At 40.5% G+C, this 18,160-nt stretch overlaps 2 protein-coding genes across 14 annotated transcripts in view; both read left to right on the top strand.

The window, feature by feature from the left end:
- LOC143908712 (dorsal-ventral patterning tolloid-like protein 1) overlaps positions 1-18,160 on the top strand; it is a 297,226-nt gene that overhangs the window by 113,566 nt on the left and 165,500 nt on the right. For all 13 annotated transcript variants that reach the window (XR_013260224.1, XR_013260223.1, XR_013260222.1 and 10 more), the window contains 4 exons: positions 2,356-2,563; positions 2,781-2,989; positions 3,081-3,306; positions 3,520-3,705. Coding sequence is in view for 6 of the 13 variants with exons in the window: in XM_077426472.1 (XP_077282598.1) it covers positions 2,356-2,563; positions 2,781-2,989; positions 3,081-3,306; positions 3,520-3,705 (829 nt within the window). In the remaining 7 variants the exon portion in view is untranslated. The remainder of the gene's footprint in view (positions 1-2,355; positions 2,564-2,780; positions 2,990-3,080; positions 3,307-3,519; positions 3,706-18,160) is intronic.
- On the top strand, positions 12,077-15,967 carry LOC143908704 (uncharacterized). The gene is made up of 7 exons (XM_077426462.1): positions 12,077-14,717; positions 14,785-14,838; positions 14,892-14,960; positions 15,020-15,076; positions 15,303-15,347; positions 15,429-15,533; positions 15,609-15,967. The coding sequence occupies exons 1-7, from the start codon at positions 14,622-14,624 to the stop codon at positions 15,804-15,806; spliced, it is 624 nt and encodes a 207-aa protein (XP_077282588.1). The 5' UTR covers positions 12,077-14,621; the 3' UTR covers positions 15,807-15,967.

The raw sequence follows: 18,160 nt of genomic DNA, 5'->3' as shown, positions 1-18,160 counted from the left end.
CCTATATTATCTCTAGCCTATCTTTTCCCCTCTCTGACCTAACCTTGAACTTCGACATATTTTTATCACGTTAATTAGACCTCTCTTTCGATAATTCCTTATTTCCCTCCAATCTTACCGTTTCCTTTCCAATTTATCTCCCCTCTCGCCTTTTACTTATCGCCAAAACAAACCTGAACGCAGCTAATCGCAATACGCTATATCGCAATCGCCTACCGCATCTACTCACACACACATCCGCTAACCAAGTCCTTTTCCTGAGTGAGTTTCTTAGGCACAATATAAACGACATCAAAGCCACGGTTGTTTAAAACATTACGGATACTTTCGCTGTAACTTTTTATGAGAACTGTTTGGACTGCGACGCGACGTATATAAGACAAACGAAAAGACGTCTCGAAACTCGAATTAAGAAACATAAGTTTGACATAAGGAAGCACGCCAGCAATCATCTAGTAATAAGCAAACACTGGCTTGAATTAAATCATGAGTTTAATTGGTCTGATACAAAAATTTTACATAAAGAAAAACATGTCAAAAAGAGAGAAATCGCCGAGATGTTTTTAATTAAAAAACACAATCAAACGATCAACCTTCAAAAGGACACAGAGAACCTGACAGCAATAAATGACAAACTATATAATAGAGGTCACATAATCAACCTCTATTTGTCATAAACTATTATTGTTTATTAAATATTGCTCATTGTGTTGTCCGTTACTGAGGCGTGCAGACGTGCTCCCTGACACAATCGATTTTTACTTTTTACACTTCAATGATTGACCATGTTTTATCACCACACAACGCACAAAGCATGTAAGTTAGGAATTTTTCTTTTCTTTTTAACTATGGACTCATTTAGTTATTCATACCCTTACGAAAAAAACACCAAAAATTTTTGTGTTTACACTCAACTTTGGGTGTTTACACTCCATTTTTGGTGTAAACACCGAGATTTGAATGTCGACACCCAATGTTTCGATGTCGACACTGAACTTTTGGTGTCGACACCGAAACTTTGGGTGTCGACACTAAAATTTGAGTGTTGATACCGAAATTTTCGTGTCGACATCCAAAACTTGAGGATACATAAGCAGGCCCCGATTAGGACATGTATTCTTACTTTAATGAAATATTGGTAGGGTAAATATAATTAGGTCTTAATTAAAATAATGTACATGTGCTTTATGGAATAAAAGTTTATATATATATATATATATATATAAGTATGTGTAAAATTTTGTACAGTTAATACACACATCAAGACTGTCATTATTCGATCGCGCGGCGCGACGTTGGCCCAATAGGCCTATTTTGTAATAAGCCAACACTTGTTTTTGACATTTGCCCGACATTAAGAAAAAATTATATTTGTATATCCGATTCAAAATTTTATTACTCTTTTTAAACTAAATTTGTTTCTTAAGAATTTTTGAAAAATTATATATTTGCGCTGGTTATGACACATGTAGACTGTATATAACACTTACATCAAATTAAGAAGTAGTCTACCACGTAAGACGGTTGGCTCACAATCTAGAGGTCCCGAGATCCTCGAGTTCGAATCCCATCAAGGTAAGTGTGTTTTTCAAGTACGAGAAAATATTTATAATCAGAGATTGCATCTTAAGAAACAAAGTTAATTAAAAGGTAGTAATAAAATTTCAAAATAAATATAATTATTTTTTATGTCGGGTGAATTTCCTTATTGGAGAATACTTTATTTGGGGGTTACACTCATTTGAGGATACCCTATTTGAGGATTCTTTTCATGGTTAACCCTCATTTCGGTGTTGACCGTCAATTGACGATTTAAATTTACACCAAATTTTTGATGGTCTTTTTGAGAGTATTTTTACACCAAAAATTGGGTGTTTTTTCTGTAAGGGTAGTTTAAGCAAATTCCATTTCGTTTCTTTCTAGTCTTTAGATTTGACTTGCAGGCACATTGTCGTGACTAACGAATGTCTTCGTAAGAATATATATACACTTGAAAAGGACTCAAATTAGAGTCAAAACGTGCTGACTTATTAGTAAAATTTGCCAGTTATAGTCAAAGAAGTCTCATTACTGTATGATAAAAAAGGCAAGATTGTACAACATATGGAAATCTTTATTGGGGATACCTTACGTTAGTAGTGAATATATCAGCTCTTCGTGGTGTTCTTTTTTTTTCTTCCATGTCCACCAGTATATTTTATTACTTTATGTATTATTATGTGACAGATATAAAACAATGGCAAGGCAGCAGGAGAAAGTATTAAGAATAAAGATGTTAAGAATACGGATATTCGATCATATTTAAAAAATGCTATAGAAATTTAATAATACATATTTGATATAACTTATTTGCAGCCGAATACGAGGTTGGCACACCAGAGCCAAGCACACCGTGCTCTTTCATAATACATGCAGAAACTAAACGTAACGGAAACATACTGTCTCCTACTTATCCTGGTACTTATCCGAAAGATCTTATTTGTACCTATCAATTTGTCGGGCGGCGTGGACAACGTGTGCGGTTGGAATTTCGTGACTTTGATTTGTTCTTTGGGGGGCCACAGTACGTACTTGCAAGGCCAACATTTTTTCAGATATTTAAAATTTTTATACAGAATTTCTAATAATTAACAGCCAAAGTAAAAGAAATTAATTCCTGTAGATCATCTATAATATTTTTTAAATAAAAGTATATCTTAAATTTTTAAATCTATTTGCATTAGGTATCTATAGCGATATGACATAATTTAATTCAAGTTAACAAGAAAATTATTCCATAGTTGTCCGCTAGATTACGTAAAAGTGTACGATGGTCCCAATAATTCGACCGCCGTTATCGGCACGTATTGCGGCCAGCAACGAAATTTGGTATTATACTCCTCGGAGAACAATTTGTTTGTGCTATTTTCCACGTTAAAGCGCACGGCGAATACACAAAATCGAGGATTTAAAGGAATCTTCGAGTTCTCGGAGAGTTTCGTCAGCTTGGGTAAAACGTCTTGATCATGACTCTTAGTTTCTTGTTTATGAAATTTTACAATTTTGTTAATCGTTATTTATTATCTTTCTTAATCATATAGATTTTATAACGGAATATCAAGGCGAGCATATCCGTGGATCCGAATGCGATCAGAAGATCCTTAGCAAGAAAGAAACATCAGGATTCGTAGTTAGTCCAAATTTTCCATATCCTTATATACCGAAGGTTGTCTGTCGTTATTTTATCTACGGTATGCAAGACTCGCAACATTTAGAGCGCGTGCGACTGGAATTTCTAATGTTTACAATACAGATACCCAAGGGAGAGTAAGTATTAATTATATTTATCAAGTATTTCTAAGGAGGAGACAGAAAGTTAAAATAATGTCAATTTTATGTTATATTGACCAAATTTACTTCATTTTTTGGTCAATGTAACATCAAATTGACATTATTTTGATTTTTCTGTTCTCCTTGTGTTGCCAGTGTGACAGTACGTAAATGTCATTTTGCATCGCATTCTCTTTTGCGCTTTCCCAGGACAACATGTACCGACGGCTATCTAAAATTATATTTAAAAGGTCAAGAAGCGACGGATTCTTATGACAAATTCGATTATGAGATGTGTGGTAATAAGAGCAATCCGAGTCACATAGTGAGCGACGGGCCGAGACTCGTGATGGTGTTCAGTAGCGGAGAACTGCAGGCACAGGGCTTTAAAGCTAAGTAAGTGCACATATAATACAATTATGCAAGACAAGTATTTTCAAATAAAAAAAATCGTTTTTTATTTTTTATCTTTTCCTTTAATTACACAGGCCTACAAAAAGAAAGTTGTCTGCGCCATGGATTAGACCATGATATTCTCATGTATTTTCGCCTGCTGAAACCGAATATGATCTCAGTTTTGTCCCTACACGTCAAGATTTTTTTCTACAGCCAAAAACATCTTAAAAAATCCATTAAATCGTAGATCCCACAACTTAACATCAAACTCCGTAGCTCACTCAACTCCAAACAGCCAAACTAAGAATACCATAGCCTTTTTGTACTAATCCCGTAACCTTGGAACTCTATACTTGCAAGCCCTCATGACCCTATAACACTATAACTGGAATAGAACGAGGGATATATAAACAAAATGATGAGTTCCACTCATTCAAATCAGAAGTCCCGAATTATGTCCACGGAGTACCATCAAATTTATATATATGTGGCTATCCCATATACATTGTGCCTGGATGTCTAAGGATGCCGTCCCATACAGGACGGAATTTCGGAAAACGGAATCTCGGAATCATTTTGATTCGTTAGCCTCATGGGGGCTAACATGATTCCAAGATTCCGTTTTCCGCTACAATTCTCATGAAGCTAACCAATCAGAATGATTCCGAGATTCCGTTTTCCGAAATTCCGTTCTTCATGGGACGGCACCCTAAGAATTCAAACAATATGTTTCTTCTTCTGATCACGGAATCTCTGATTTCGTTGTTGGAATTGAAAATCCTGCTGCCTCAGAGGATGTTGGAGATGGTGACAACTGCTTCAATCAAGGATGTGTAGAATGATCCATTTTCCGATTCTCTGAGGTAACGAAGCCGGCAAACGCGTGCTGCCTTAGGGGAGGGGGGCGTTAGGGTGTGAGGATAAAGCCGTAGTGTGTCTGACAACGAGTTGACTTTGTCCTCGTCAAAGTGGGAAAGCCCTCATACTACGACCTAGGGAGGTATGAGGGTTATCACCCCTAGGACGGCAGACTCACCTGCGATCGGAACAGGATCCCTAACGTGCTACACTTCCTTCATTCACATCTTGATTACTTCCCAGAAAATTTTGGGGATTACAGCAAAGAGCAAGGAGAACGATTTCATCAAGATATCAAAGAAATGGAACGTCGTTACCAGGGTAGATGGGATATAAATATGATGGCTGACTTCTGTTGGATGTTGAAGAGAGAAAGTGTTGTGAAAGGGAGGAAGCGTAAACAGAACCCACTCCACAAATTATTTAAAGATAAGAGGGTACGAAAACACAGACGATCATGAGTTGTGGTGTCTAAAAGCTTTTTGAAATAGAATATTAGGTGCTCAAGGATTTCAGAGTTATGAATTTATAAAGTTATATTAGATATGTTATTGTATATCCTTTCTTCTGTCCGCATAACTCCCAGGGTCATGTGATTTTTGGGAGCCTACTGTCTTGGCTTTTTCCTCCCCCGGGTCATGTGGTTATTGGGAGTCTGCTAGATTTCCAGGTTTATGGGGTTATAGAGTTATGGAGTTGTAAGTTATGGGGTTATGGGGCTACTATATACATATGTTAAGTCGCTTTGCAATGTCCTTATATTTAACGTTAACTGTAATATAACCTTTGCTACGCAAGACACGACCGCAATATGAAATTAACTGTAACTGGGTATTATGTATGGTTGCCTCTGGATAGATCCTTTGAATACCCTGTTTGCTAATAACTGTCACCGCTGCTCCGCTGTCAACCTCGAATTCTATTTGTTTCCCGTTAATGTCGAGCGTTGTTAGAAAATTATCCCGAAAATTTACGTGTTCCAAGCTTAAAATCTCCTGTAACTGATTGGTAGAGCCCTTAGCAAAGCAAACTGTACGCAGATGCCCCTGCTTTTCACAGCCATGGCAACGAATATCTTTACTGAGCGTGCACTTACAATTAGAAGCTAAATGTGACTTCCCACATCTGAAACACTTTACATTAGTTTTTACATTAGACTTATTACTAGAACTAGACGCATTTGCAGCATACTTCCTGGTTTTTGATTTCTACTGTTTATCACCTGTATTTTTCCCTGGGGTTTTCTTCCCTGCCTTTAGCAGATCGGTACCTGTCAACGTTGAACTCGCGCCCTTTATCTGCTGCGAGCTTTTCTCTGACAGCTCTATTGTAATAGCAATTTTTACCGCTTTGTCGAAGTCCAAGTCCTTCTTTTCCAATAACCAAACTTGAGTCTTCTTATTTAGAAGATCGAACACAAATTGGTTTTGTAGCGCCGTCTTGAGATAATCTCCGAATTTGCAGTGAATACTTAGCTTATGGAGAGCTGCAACGAACTGCTGCACTTTTTCCTCCTCCCCTTGCTTCCTCTGATAGAAACGGTAATTCTGAGCTATTTCCAGGGGTGCTGGCTCATAGAATTTCTCGAGTTTCTGGACTAATAACTGTTGACCGTAACGAGCAGAATGTCCAAGAGGATACAGGATGTAATAACGCAGTTTATACACTTTATATGCAGTTCAATATGCGATTTCTTTAATGAAGGACTTGTGATACAATCTATCTCGTGAAAGACGGCTGAGACAAGAAAAAAGGGTATAGACCATAGAGAGTACATAGAGAGTAGCGGCTCAAAAAAAAAGGATTAAAGGTTATGATTGGTCTAGGGAAATGTCGTCGGTGTACAGTGACGAATACTCCAACAATAACACGTCGTACGATTGCGTGAACGGATCAACTGGGTCCAATCGATCGCACAGTACATCGAATGTCGAGGCTCCTACGTAATGTAATAAATAGGGAACCCTCGCATTTATCCTTGACCCCAAAAATCAAGAAAGCGCCTTGTAGACGCTGCACCCATCGTTTCCATGTAGTGGACGATGGATCAAAAGCTTCAATCGCAAACAACCCCGGAATTGCTGGTTCTCGTGTTATTTGTACAGCCATGATCGCTTTGTAATGGCACCGAGACAATTTCACTCTTGATTTCAAGGTTGTACGTACTGTGTAATATGTAATTGCGAATATCGTATTTCGCTTATGTCGGCCTTCCAGATAATCCTCGTCGCCAATTTTGTTGTGATTGTACGTAGGCACAACAAAGTAACAATAGTCTCTTGTTCAGGAATAACATTAGGCCTTTATTCACAAATAAAATATTTTTAACGATCGAGACTGGTTCCGACTTGTTGCGTGTATCTCAATAAGTCTCTTAAGTGATCGTCAACGCTTTTGGTTGGTAACGCTGAATCCCGTCGCATCGATCTATCGATTTATCGGTGTTTGCACGCATTGATTTTCGCTATCGATACGCGTGCGAAACTAAACGCGACCCCACATAACAAGTTAATAGTGTAATAGTAATAGTATCCTTACAGCACACTAACATTGAATCAACATCTTAAAAACAATGAATTTCAACATTACAATATTGTAAGCGACTGGAAAAATTAACGGAGCCGACCGGGACTCGAACTCGGAATCCTTTGTTGACACGCCTAGCACTTAGGCTACTACCCCACGACTGCTTTACTACTACGTTAATCTCCCAGATGTCCTATCTATATCGGTCTTACGGTTTTTCATCTATTACAATATTGTATTAACGTTGCGAAATGTAGATTCAACGTAGATTGAATATTGAAAAGACATTGCACAAACTTCTAATGTCCGCTAAATTGCAATGCCTTGTAGATGTCTACAAGACATTGCAATTTAATAAAAAAAAAAAAAAATGTTTCCATGTAGCAGTAAAGGCCGGTCTACAAGCAGTTATATATCGGAGTCGGATGTCGGAACGTAGCCGATGGTCTAATGAGAGAATTCTTTTTTCGTAAACTTTTCTCATTGGACCATCGGCTGCGTTCCGACATACGTCTCCAACATACGACTAATTGTAGAACCGGTTTAAAAGTAATGCTAATACGTTGCCGCAGACACGTCATTTATCAAATACATCAGATTTTAACGAAAAAATATTGCGGGTATGTACCCATACAGCACACAAATGTTGAATCAACATCTTAAAAACATTGCAATATTTGCAATATTGGATCAACGTTGCAAAATGTAGATTCAACGTTGAAAAGGCATTGCACAAACATCTAATGTCCGCTGAATTGCATGTCTTGTAGACGTTGTTTCAATCTTCAGAAAACATTGCTTGATGATCGAATGGGCCAGTGGTGATCTTCTAACGCTTCTTTCTTGCTTATACCTGTATATAACACATCTTTTACACATGTTTAGTGTTCAAAAATCTTGTAACGATATATTAACTGACAAATATTAAAAACAATGCAACAACAATTAAAGTGTTATATATTGATTAATATTTAACAGAACGTTCTGAGCTCAGATTGGATTTTATTTTGAAGACCCACGGATGTCATAATTTTTCTTTGCCGGGGGTCTGCTTATATTCACCCTTAACTGAAATTTACTTACGAATTGATCTTACTGTCATGCGCCGTTTAGTGGTGTCGTTGCAAATTAGCGTTGAAAGATTAATAATTTATTTAATGTTGTTTCAATGTTGTGTGTGTATCAACATAAAGAAACAATGTAGAAGAAGCAACATAGGTTTAATGTTGGAAAGATATTTATACTTCAACATTCAATATTGCAACATCTCAGCAACGTTGTTTCAACTTTTTGTGCTGTGTGGTATGGAATATATTTTGAAAAATAAAACCCATGTGGTACATATCTTTGTGTGCTCATTCAAGGGGTGTTACTATTCCAACCCAAGTGGTAGCAACTTTAATTCTCCTTAACAAAATTATAATATTACAAACGACAAGAATAAAAGGAAAAGGAAGTCGAAGAAAAACATAGAGTGTTACCGGTGTCAGGAGCGAGAACATTACGCGAGTCAGTGTGATAAACAGAAGAATGAAGACAAAACAAAGGTCAGTCGAGTAACAGTTGTGCGTTTGTATTAGACGCGAGACGAAAACACAGCGAAACAAGTGCGGCGAGCAGTAGACGACAGCAACAACCGTCGGTCAAGCAGTTAAGGCAGTGACGAGAAACCGATAAGAGAGATGTCTGGATCATCGACAGTGGTGCGTCGGAGCATGTGACATTTAGGCGTGACTGGATCGAGGATCTACGACCCGTAACTGGGGAGTCTGTCATGCTCGGAGACGATGGCATCTGTGAGGTAGCCGACGTCGGTAATGCACGAATAGAAAAGCTCGTATGCGGCGAATGACAGAGCGTAGTTGTCGAGAATGTTCTGCTTGTACCGCGAGTAGGACGATGGAGTGGACGTGTTGCGAGGAGGCGCTACAGTTGCTACTGAAATTAAAAAAGAAAATGGCTTGTATCAGATGCTGTTCAGAAGACCGAGGGCTGAGCTCGAGATGAACGTGATGGCGAGGGATTTCAAGCTGTGGCACGAGAGGCTTGGGCACATTCATAAGAGAGCTCTGGTCGAGCTAGTGAATCGCGGGCTCGTGGACGGAGTCAACGTGAAGAATGCAGCTGAATTCTTCTGCGAAGCGTGCCCAGGTGGGTAAGCTTCACAAACTGCCGTTCAAAAAAAAGTTGAGAGAGAAGTCTAGAGTGCCAGGAGAAGTAATCCACAGTGATGTTTGTGGGCTAATATCGGTGGAGTCACTAGGAGGCGCACGATTCTACGAGTTGTTCAGGGACGAAGCAACTGGATTCTGGTACGTTTATTTCATTCGTCATAAATCTGACGCGTATGAACGTTTTCAGGAGTTCGAGCGACTGATAGCAAATAAATTCGGTCGCGCGATGCGAACCTTGCGCACGGATAACGGAAGAGAGTATTGAAACGAGAAAATGGCCAAGAATCTAAAGGCTCAAGGAATTACACTAGAGACGACAGCGCCGTATACGCCCGAGCAAAACGGGAGAGCCGAGAGAGACAATCAGACGATTGTCGAAGCAGCGAGGACGATGCTGCAAGCAAAGGAGCTCCCAACACAGTTGTGGGTAGAAACGACAGCCACAGCGGTTTACATGTTAAACCGCACGGGGGAATCAAGAAACGGCGGAATCCGTACACCGTTCGAGCAATGGACGGGCAGGAAGCCGGATCTTCGGCATGCACGAGTTTTCGGGTCGCGTGCGTTCGCGTACGTACCAAAAGGGAAAACGACTAAGTTCGACGCACGAGCGTAGAAGCTGGTTATGGTCGGTTATGACAACAACATACGAAGAAGCGATGTCGAGTTCGGAAGCAGTTTAATGAGCGGAAGCAATCAAAAAAGAGCTCCAGGCACACGAGAAGAATAAGACGTGGGAGATTGTTCCGAGGACTCCTGGCGGGAAGATGATCGACTCACGATGGGTCTTCAAGGTTCTACGAGACACAGATGAAAGCGTGCTAAGATATAAAGCTTGTCTGTGTGCTCGAGGCTTCAAGCAGCGAAAGAGAATAGATTACTCGGAGACGTTCTCACTAGTTGTGAGGTACGACTCGCTTCGAGTTTTGCTCGCAGTTATCACACAAGAGAACCTTAAGACGGTGCAATTTGATGTTCAAACTGCATTTCTGCACGATATTCTAGAAAAGCACATCCGGATGGAGGTTCTCAGTGGACTTTGACCAGACGAGAAAAAAGAGAATCGAGAAAGTGTCGTGTGCCGGCTAATGAAATCGCTTTACGGGCTGAAGCAAGCGCTGGAACCTTAAGGTTAAAGAGGTTTTAAAACAATTCGATTTAACAGAAATGGACGCGGATAAATGTATTTTTGTCGGAATATACGAGAATCAGAAAATATATCTTGCGTTGTTTGTAGACGACGGAATTGTAGCCACAAAGTCGAGAGAAGTGATCGAAAAAATAATCGAGTTGTTAAGCGAAACGTTCGAAATCACTCGGAGATTGTAGCACGTTCGTCGGGATGCAGATTTGTCGCGACAGAGAATCAAGATCGATGTTTATACATCATACAGCGTACGCGACAAAGATTCTGGAGCGGTTTGGAATGAGCCAGGCGAAAGGGATATCTGTACCGGCAGATCCTCATTCTATTTTGTATCCGGTAGAGAAGGATGAAAAGAGAGGCAGTTATCAGTTCCGTATCGGGAAATTATCGGTTTGTTATTGTTTCTCGCAGTTGTAACGCGTCCCGATATAGTGCATTCGGTGAACGCAGTAAGTAAATTTCTAAACAATCACGACGAGAGTCACTGGCAGGCGGTCAAACGAATCTTGTCGTACTTAGTCAAGACCGTAGATATCGGTATTGAGTTTCGCGCGGACGAGTCAGGAATCGATCTAGTCGGATACTCGGACGCAGATTTTGCGAGCGACGTTGAAACGCGCAGATCCACGACGGGGTACGCGTTTCTCATAGCAGGCGGAATAGTAACGTGGTCGTCTCAGCGACAGAAATTAGTATCATTGAGCACGATCGAGGCGGAATATGTAGCAGCGGCTACCGCAGCAAAAGAAGCAGTGTGGCTTTGGAAGCTGCTTTCAGGCATCGGTTTTAAGCGAGATAAACCGATGACTTTGTGTATCGACAATCAAAGCGCGATACGACTTATTAGGAACCTGGAATTCCATAAGAGAACCAAACATATTGATATAAAATATATTTGGGAACAGGTCGAGAATCGCGAAATAGATGTGAAGTTCGTACCCACTGAAGTGCAATTAGCTGATATATTTACAAAGGCACTTCCAAGGGATAGGTTTAGTAAGCGGTACACTAGTTTTGGTTGTGTGCAAAACGCTCCGACGGCGGAAGTATTGAGGCAGGTCGTCGCATTTAGCGCGAAGGCGCACGAGCGTATACGAATATTGCCGAGCGCGGCATCGGAAGGCAGCGAGTCTCGCGATCGCGCATGTTACTTCGAGTCGCTACACGACGGTAGCCGACACGAGTCGTTTTGTAACGTATCCACGATTTTTTAATAAAGAAACGCGAGGTGTATTGTGCAAATCACGAGTAATTTCTCTGTCCACTCCTATGATCCACAGCCTCATCAGTAATATTATAATTTTGTTAAGGAGAATTAAAGTTACTACCATTTGTGTTGGAATAGGAAGATCCTTGAATGGGAACACAAAGATATAAATAGAATAATTATGAGAGTTCTGTCCCGAGAACTCCGAGGAGGGAGCGGGGTGGGGGGGGGACTCGAGGGCAAGAGGGCGAGGGAGTCGCAGGGGAAGGGAGTTTGTCAGGGCGGCCAGCGCGTCGGGACACGTTCTATAAACATTTATCATATCGATGTTCGGCCGATAGTATTTACAAACTTTTATAAATTTTTATAAACATTTTTATAAACATTTATAAATACTTCAGATGTAGGGGCCGAGGGGGGAGCGGGGCGAGGGGGTCAGGGAAAGGGGTTTATCAAGGTTTCGGCGAGCGTGTCGAGACATGTTCTATAAACAAATGTCAATTCGAGTCGATGTTCGGCCGATAGTATTTATAAACATTAAATAAACATTTATAAACATTGAATAAACGTTTATAAACATTTATGAACATTTATAAATACTTCAGTTACAACCGCTTATGGCAAGTTTTTTTCTGGAAAAGTCATTACGTGGGAGGAGGGTACACTTGAGAGCAAGGGGTCCGTGTGGGAGGGGTTGTCATATTACCAAAGCGAGCGCCGGTGTCCGGCTGCTTGAATTTTATTGGCAAATATAAACAAAATAGAGAGTTAGATTGCGAGACACTTGCCTCTGCATTGATCTCATCCTTCGAGAACATTCTAGAAGTTTATACGAGGGCGAGCGTCGACGTTCGGCTGCTGTAAGTTTATCGGCAAATGTAAATGTGATAAAATTTATCGTCGTTGACGATTAAATCGTCGCGGTGTTTTTTTTATGTTTTTTGTCGCATATACGGCTCGAATGGAAATGCGTGTAAAGAAATTAAGTCATGATTTATATATAAAAAATACATTTTTATTCTTCTTCTTCTTTTACATATTTTTTTGTTTTTACGTACTAGGTCAGTCATATTAGACATCAAACCTTCCAATTAATCTTTCCAGGTTGCAACCATCATGAATCGCTTTGATTTGAAATACTATAAGTGGGATTTATTTTGTTTCGCAAAATTAATGCGCAATAAAAAGTTATTAACAATATTATTAACAAAAAACGCGATTTTTTTATTTTTTCTCAAATATTTCGAAAACTAAGCAAGGTAACTAACTATACGCACCTTTTTTGTAGAGCGTAAAATTATCTACAATAATGTCTGAACAACATTTATCGTCAAGTCAATCATTTAGCTTGCACGCGCCGTCAAAGTCCGAGACTCGGATTTCAAACACCCTCGATTTCATCGTTTTTTTAATGTTTCGCTAATAATATTTTTTTATGGCGCGTCCGAACTCGCGTTCAGACGTATCGAGAGAGATCGAGAGAGAGAGACGATACCGCTCTCTTCGTTCACCCCGAACCGTTACGTTTCGCTAATAATATTTTTTTATCGCGCGTCCGAACTCGTTCAAGGTCACTTTTGACGTCGCGTCCTCCCGCGAGGGGGAACGTCGATCGCGCGCTTCTTCGCTCCGACGGGCCGGACGCGGTTTTCCGACGTATCGAGAGAGATCGAGAGAGAGAGAGACGATACCGCTCTCCTCGTTCACCCCGAACCGTTACGTTTCGCTAATAATATTTTTTTATCGCGCGTCCGAACTCGTTCAAGGTCACTTTCGACGTCGCGTCCTCCCGCGAGGGGGAGCGTCGATCGCGCGCTTCTTCGCCCCGACGGGCCGGACGCGGTTTTCCGACGTATCGAGAGAGAGATCGAGAGAGACGATACCGCTCTCTTCGTTCACCCCGAACCGTTACGTTTCGCTAATAAAATTTTTTTATTGCGCGTTCAAACTCGTTCAAGGTCGCTTTCGACGTTGCGTCCTTCTTTTTTTTTCCTTTTCTCGATCGACGCTGCGAGCGGTCGTCGTGTCTTCCCGCGAGGGGGAGCGTCAATCGCTTTTTTTATCGCGCGTCCGAACTCGAGTTCAAGGTCGCTGTCGACGTCACATCCTCCTTTGGTTTTTTTTTCGAGCGACGCGGCGAGCGGTTCGCGGAACACGCGCGACAGACTCGAGTCAACGAGGCACGGCGGTAATATGTATTTTATTTGTTAAATTTAAATCAAATTAATTTTATAAAAAAGATGTATAATGTATAAATTAATGAAACTTACGATTAAACATCATGGGGAAGAGTATATCCCCGACCCGTCATCAGACGGAAACGGAGCTCGGACAACAGCATGAACAACGTCATATTATCTGGCCGGTCACGCCGATCACCACCCGGTAAAAAGTCGCGCTGACCGATGCGGAAACGTGGACGAGTGTAGGTAAAGCCCTCATCCAACCAGTCGGGCACCACCAGCGTAGGAGGGGCGGTTTCCTCCCCCGTATTGGCAGCCCGGAGTTCCTCCAGAGTCACTACACCTTTACATGGCACAAACTGCTCGAGAGGAGTCATAATCGTAAAAAAAAAAAAAAATGAAAAGACGTTACGCGACGGAGAAACAGTCTCGAACTAAAGCGACTCGTTAAATTATATAAAGCTAGCAGTCATAATCAGCAAAAAATGCGATAAAAATAATACCAAGATAGTACCGGATGTGGTTTTCCGACCAGCCTCGTTGTATCGAGAGAGACCGAGAGATAAAGAACTCCCGGCTAGACTTGGGTGTAGTCAATCCACAGTCTTTTTGAGACAGCGACGCGAAGTCTTTTTAAAAAAAGTACATTTGAACAGTGACAGTGCCAAGATGCGTTTGCAAATAACGTATCCGTGTGACGGTGTAAGTGTTTTGTGTTGCGCAATAATAAAAAAATTCTGCGTAATAATTTTGTGTAATATATTTTTTATTTTTAGTACATAAAAGTTAACAAATTGAAGATTGCAAAGGTACCTCTGCAAATGGGGATGAACGTTACGTTCACTCCATACGAGGAATCTTTGCAAATGAGATACCTATTTGACGATGTAACATTTGAGGTGCCTGTGCACATGAAGGTGAGTACATATTATATAAGGTATACGATTTAGTATATTCAATAAATTATTAAATAATTTGTTATAGCCTGACGACGTTCGCGAGCCTATTCCGGCGACGTATATAAATTTCATTCCAGAGGTACGTTATTTGTGTTTTTTTTTTAAATAATATATTTCGTTTAATTTTTACAGCATGATGTACATGAGAAGACGTTATTTGAAAGGACGTTTGACGAATATAAAAATTTTACTAGATTTGAGGTACGTGATTTGTGCGCGTGTGATGTTTTAAAATATTTTATATATAATTGTTTTTATAGGAGGAAGGTGCCAATGAGAATCCAGCCGAAATACACGTGCATTTCGGCACGTCGACGGTGAGTCGTTTAAGTAATATTTTTTCTAAAATATATAAGTAGGGAAAAAAGAAAATTGTAATTATTGTATACATGAATGACTCATGTTTAATATACAATTAGAAAAAAGAATTATTTAATTTGTAATTATCGTATACATGAATGACTCATGTTTAATATACAATTAGGAAAAATAATTTTTTTAATTATCTGTTAGTAACTCACACTTAACATGTTTTTTTTATAGTTATTCCGATATGACGAAACAATAGATGCCACGCTCCTACCAAAGGTGTGTGTTAAAAAAATGTTTATGAAATTATTTTTAATAAATTATTTTTAATAAATTATTTTTTATAAAATCAATTTTTAGTGGGTAATAGACGTTCCGGGCACGGGGATGTTACACATTTATGATACGAGACAGTGGGAGATGCAGTTACATGGGAAGACATCTCTGGTCTTTTGCCCGCCGGAGGTTAGTATGTTCATTATTAATAGCATACATAATTTTTAAAAGTATATACAGTATTTAATAATGTGTGTTTTTCAGCATGTTATTTCAACTCAAATCAGTGTAAAGGGCTACGTTAATAAAAACCTACAAGCGTGGACACAAGCGGAGAGGCGGTGCCGACGAAAAGACGTCGATTATTTGTGGTACGATACGTCGTACCGCCGAGACATCGCGGCCATTTACCACGTGGCGGATGTTTTTGACCTGACGCGTCTCTTCGGGCTCCAGCTCTAGGAGGAGTAACCTGAAGAACGAAAAGACGTCGATTATTTGTGGTAAAATACGTCGTACCGCCGAGACATCGCGGCCATTTACCACGTGGCGGATGTTTTTTGACCTGACGCGTCTCTTCGGGCTCCAGCTCTATGAGGAGAAGCTTGAAGATTGGAATCAAAATAAACCTTACTATTTATAATATTTTTTATAATACTTTTTTATAATACTATTTATAATAATATTTATAATAATATTTATAATACTATTTATAATACTTTTTATAATACTATTTATAATACTTTTTATAATACTATTTATAATACTATTTATAATACTTTTTTTATAATACTTTTTTATAATACTTTTTTATAATATTTTTTATATTTTCATAAAAAGTTATCTTACAAATATACAAAATATATTATAGAAAACGAGCGTCGATGTCAATTTTTTTCCTATTTCCATGTGCTCTATCCCACCTACGTTTTTTCTCTCTCGATCTTACTCGCGTCTTCTCATACGCATGTTCTCTCAATCCCATTTATCGTAAAATGGTTTTATCGTATAGTAAAAAAATCAATTCCGATGAATGTGTACAATTTTTTATTAAGGTAGTTCGATGATGAAACAACTTTTTGCCAAAAAAAAAATGATATGATTTATATCGAAAGAAGGAACTTTCATGAATCGCTTAAGCCCAAAAAAAAAGATAATTCACTTTTAAATTATGTGATTTTAACATTGGTCTAATAGGAAAAAAGAGGTATTTTTTCTATGAATAACACAAGTCTGCGAAAAAAATCTTTTGCCAAGAATGTTCAGCGAGTCGATCCATCTGTACGATCCCTGAAGCGTGAAGAGCTTCCACATGTCGTTCTTCAACGTGCGATTGAATCTCTCCACCACCGACGCTTTCATCACCGAATACGTGGAGTAGTGATTCACCTTGCGCACGACGGCGTTGTAGAATTCCTTTCCCTTGTCCGTCTGCAGACTCTCAGGGCACCGCGCGTCCTCGCGAAAAATCTTTCGCAGAGCCGTCGCGACCTCCTTTCCGCTCTTGGTCTTGAGCGGGATCGCCCAAGCGTACTTGCTCAGCACGTCGATGACCGTCAGAATGTAATTGTAACCCGCGTTTTGGCGCGAATAGGGACGCATCTCGACCACGTTGGCCTGCCACAGATCGTCGTAACCGCGCACCACAACGCGGCGACGGGAGAAAGTTCTTCCTCGCCGGCGCGTGCAGTTCCTCCACGAGTCTTCGTTTCTCCACGCTCATTTTTGTTTGATAATTCGTAAAACGGTTTTGATCGCGATGAGTTCAACCTCGAGCTTATCTGTCACAGCAACGAACTCTTTTTTAAACTCTTTTATTACATCACTCAAAGTCTTTCCGAGCTCCGTGATCGCTCCCTCGACGAAGCTCCTGTTGGCCGCGTCGGCGCCGACCTCCGGCGCGGCTACGCGTCGTATCTTGCGTCCCGACGCGTCGTAGGAATCCTGAGCGTTCAAACGGAGCGCGACGTTTTCCAGCGCCGCGATTTCGTTCCCCAATTCTCGGATCGCGTTGTTATTTTTAATCTCTTCGATCAAAACGCTTTTCAGTTGCCCAATCGTGCCCTCTACGTAGCTCCTGTTCGTCGCGTCGGTGCCGACCTCCGGCGCGGCTAAGCGCCGTATCTTGCGCTCTCTCGCGTCGTAGGATTCCTCGTCCAAACACAGCGCGTCGTTCTTCAGCGTCGCGTTTTTCTTCTCGATCTCACCGGTCACGACTTTCCTGAGCCGTTTGATCGCGTCCTCGACGTAACTCCTGTTCGTCGCGTCGTCGCTGTCCTCCGGCGCGGCTACCCGCCGTATCTTGCGCTCCCCCTCGCGGACCCCCCCCCTGGGGGCGCGCGTCGCGCGATCGACGCTCCCCCTCGGGGGGGGACGACTCGCGTTCTCGCTTTTGGGGGGGAAAGAGTCCCCTCCCCTTTTTTCCCCCGGCGGAAACGCGAAGGGTGTAAAATGAAACTTTTAATTTTTTTTTCCCCCCGACTGCAAGGAGGAAACGTGCTCGCTTTTCTCACAAAGTGGTTTGTAATATGCTGAGTAAAGATGCCATTACAGCAGTTTTTTTTAGCGTTGCGGGGACCCCAAATTCCCCGGTTGGGGAAAACGCCAAATTTTTTTAAAAAGGGGAAGGGAAAGGAATTTTACATCCGCTTAAAAAAAAAGGGGTTTTTACCGGGGGTATGTTGCATGTGTTGTAAAAATTTATTTTAAAATATCCGTTTTGGGTGCAAAAATTTTCATTTTTATAAAAAATGTTATTTATATTTTATATAATACGTAAGAAAAAATAGAAAAAAATAAAAAAAAAAAAAGAAAAA

This window comes from Temnothorax americanus, unplaced genomic scaffold (assembly GCF_048541705.1).
Source record: "Temnothorax americanus isolate GAGA-0224 unplaced genomic scaffold, ASM4854170v1 Scaffold112, whole genome shotgun sequence".
NCBI classification, from domain to species: Eukaryota; Metazoa; Arthropoda; class Insecta; order Hymenoptera; family Formicidae; genus Temnothorax; species Temnothorax americanus.
Note: the sequence above shows the minus strand (reverse complement) of the source record. Positions and strands in the feature narration are given on the sequence as shown.

What these genes read in the sequence shown, in the direction of transcription:
- LOC143908704 (XM_077426462.1), top strand. Translation starts at nt 14,622, where the DNA reads ATGGGGATGAACGTTACGTTCACTCCATACGAGGAATCTTTGCAAATG. An exon ending in AGGTGCCTGTGCACATGAAG is followed by an intron (nt 14,718 to 14,784) that starts GTGAGTACATAT and finishes AATTTGTTATAG; the next exon opens with CCTGACGACGTTCGCGAGCC. An exon ending in ATGCCACGCTCCTACCAAAG is followed by an intron (nt 15,348 to 15,428) that starts GTGTGTGTTAAA and finishes ATCAATTTTTAG; the next exon opens with TGGGTAATAGACGTTCCGGG.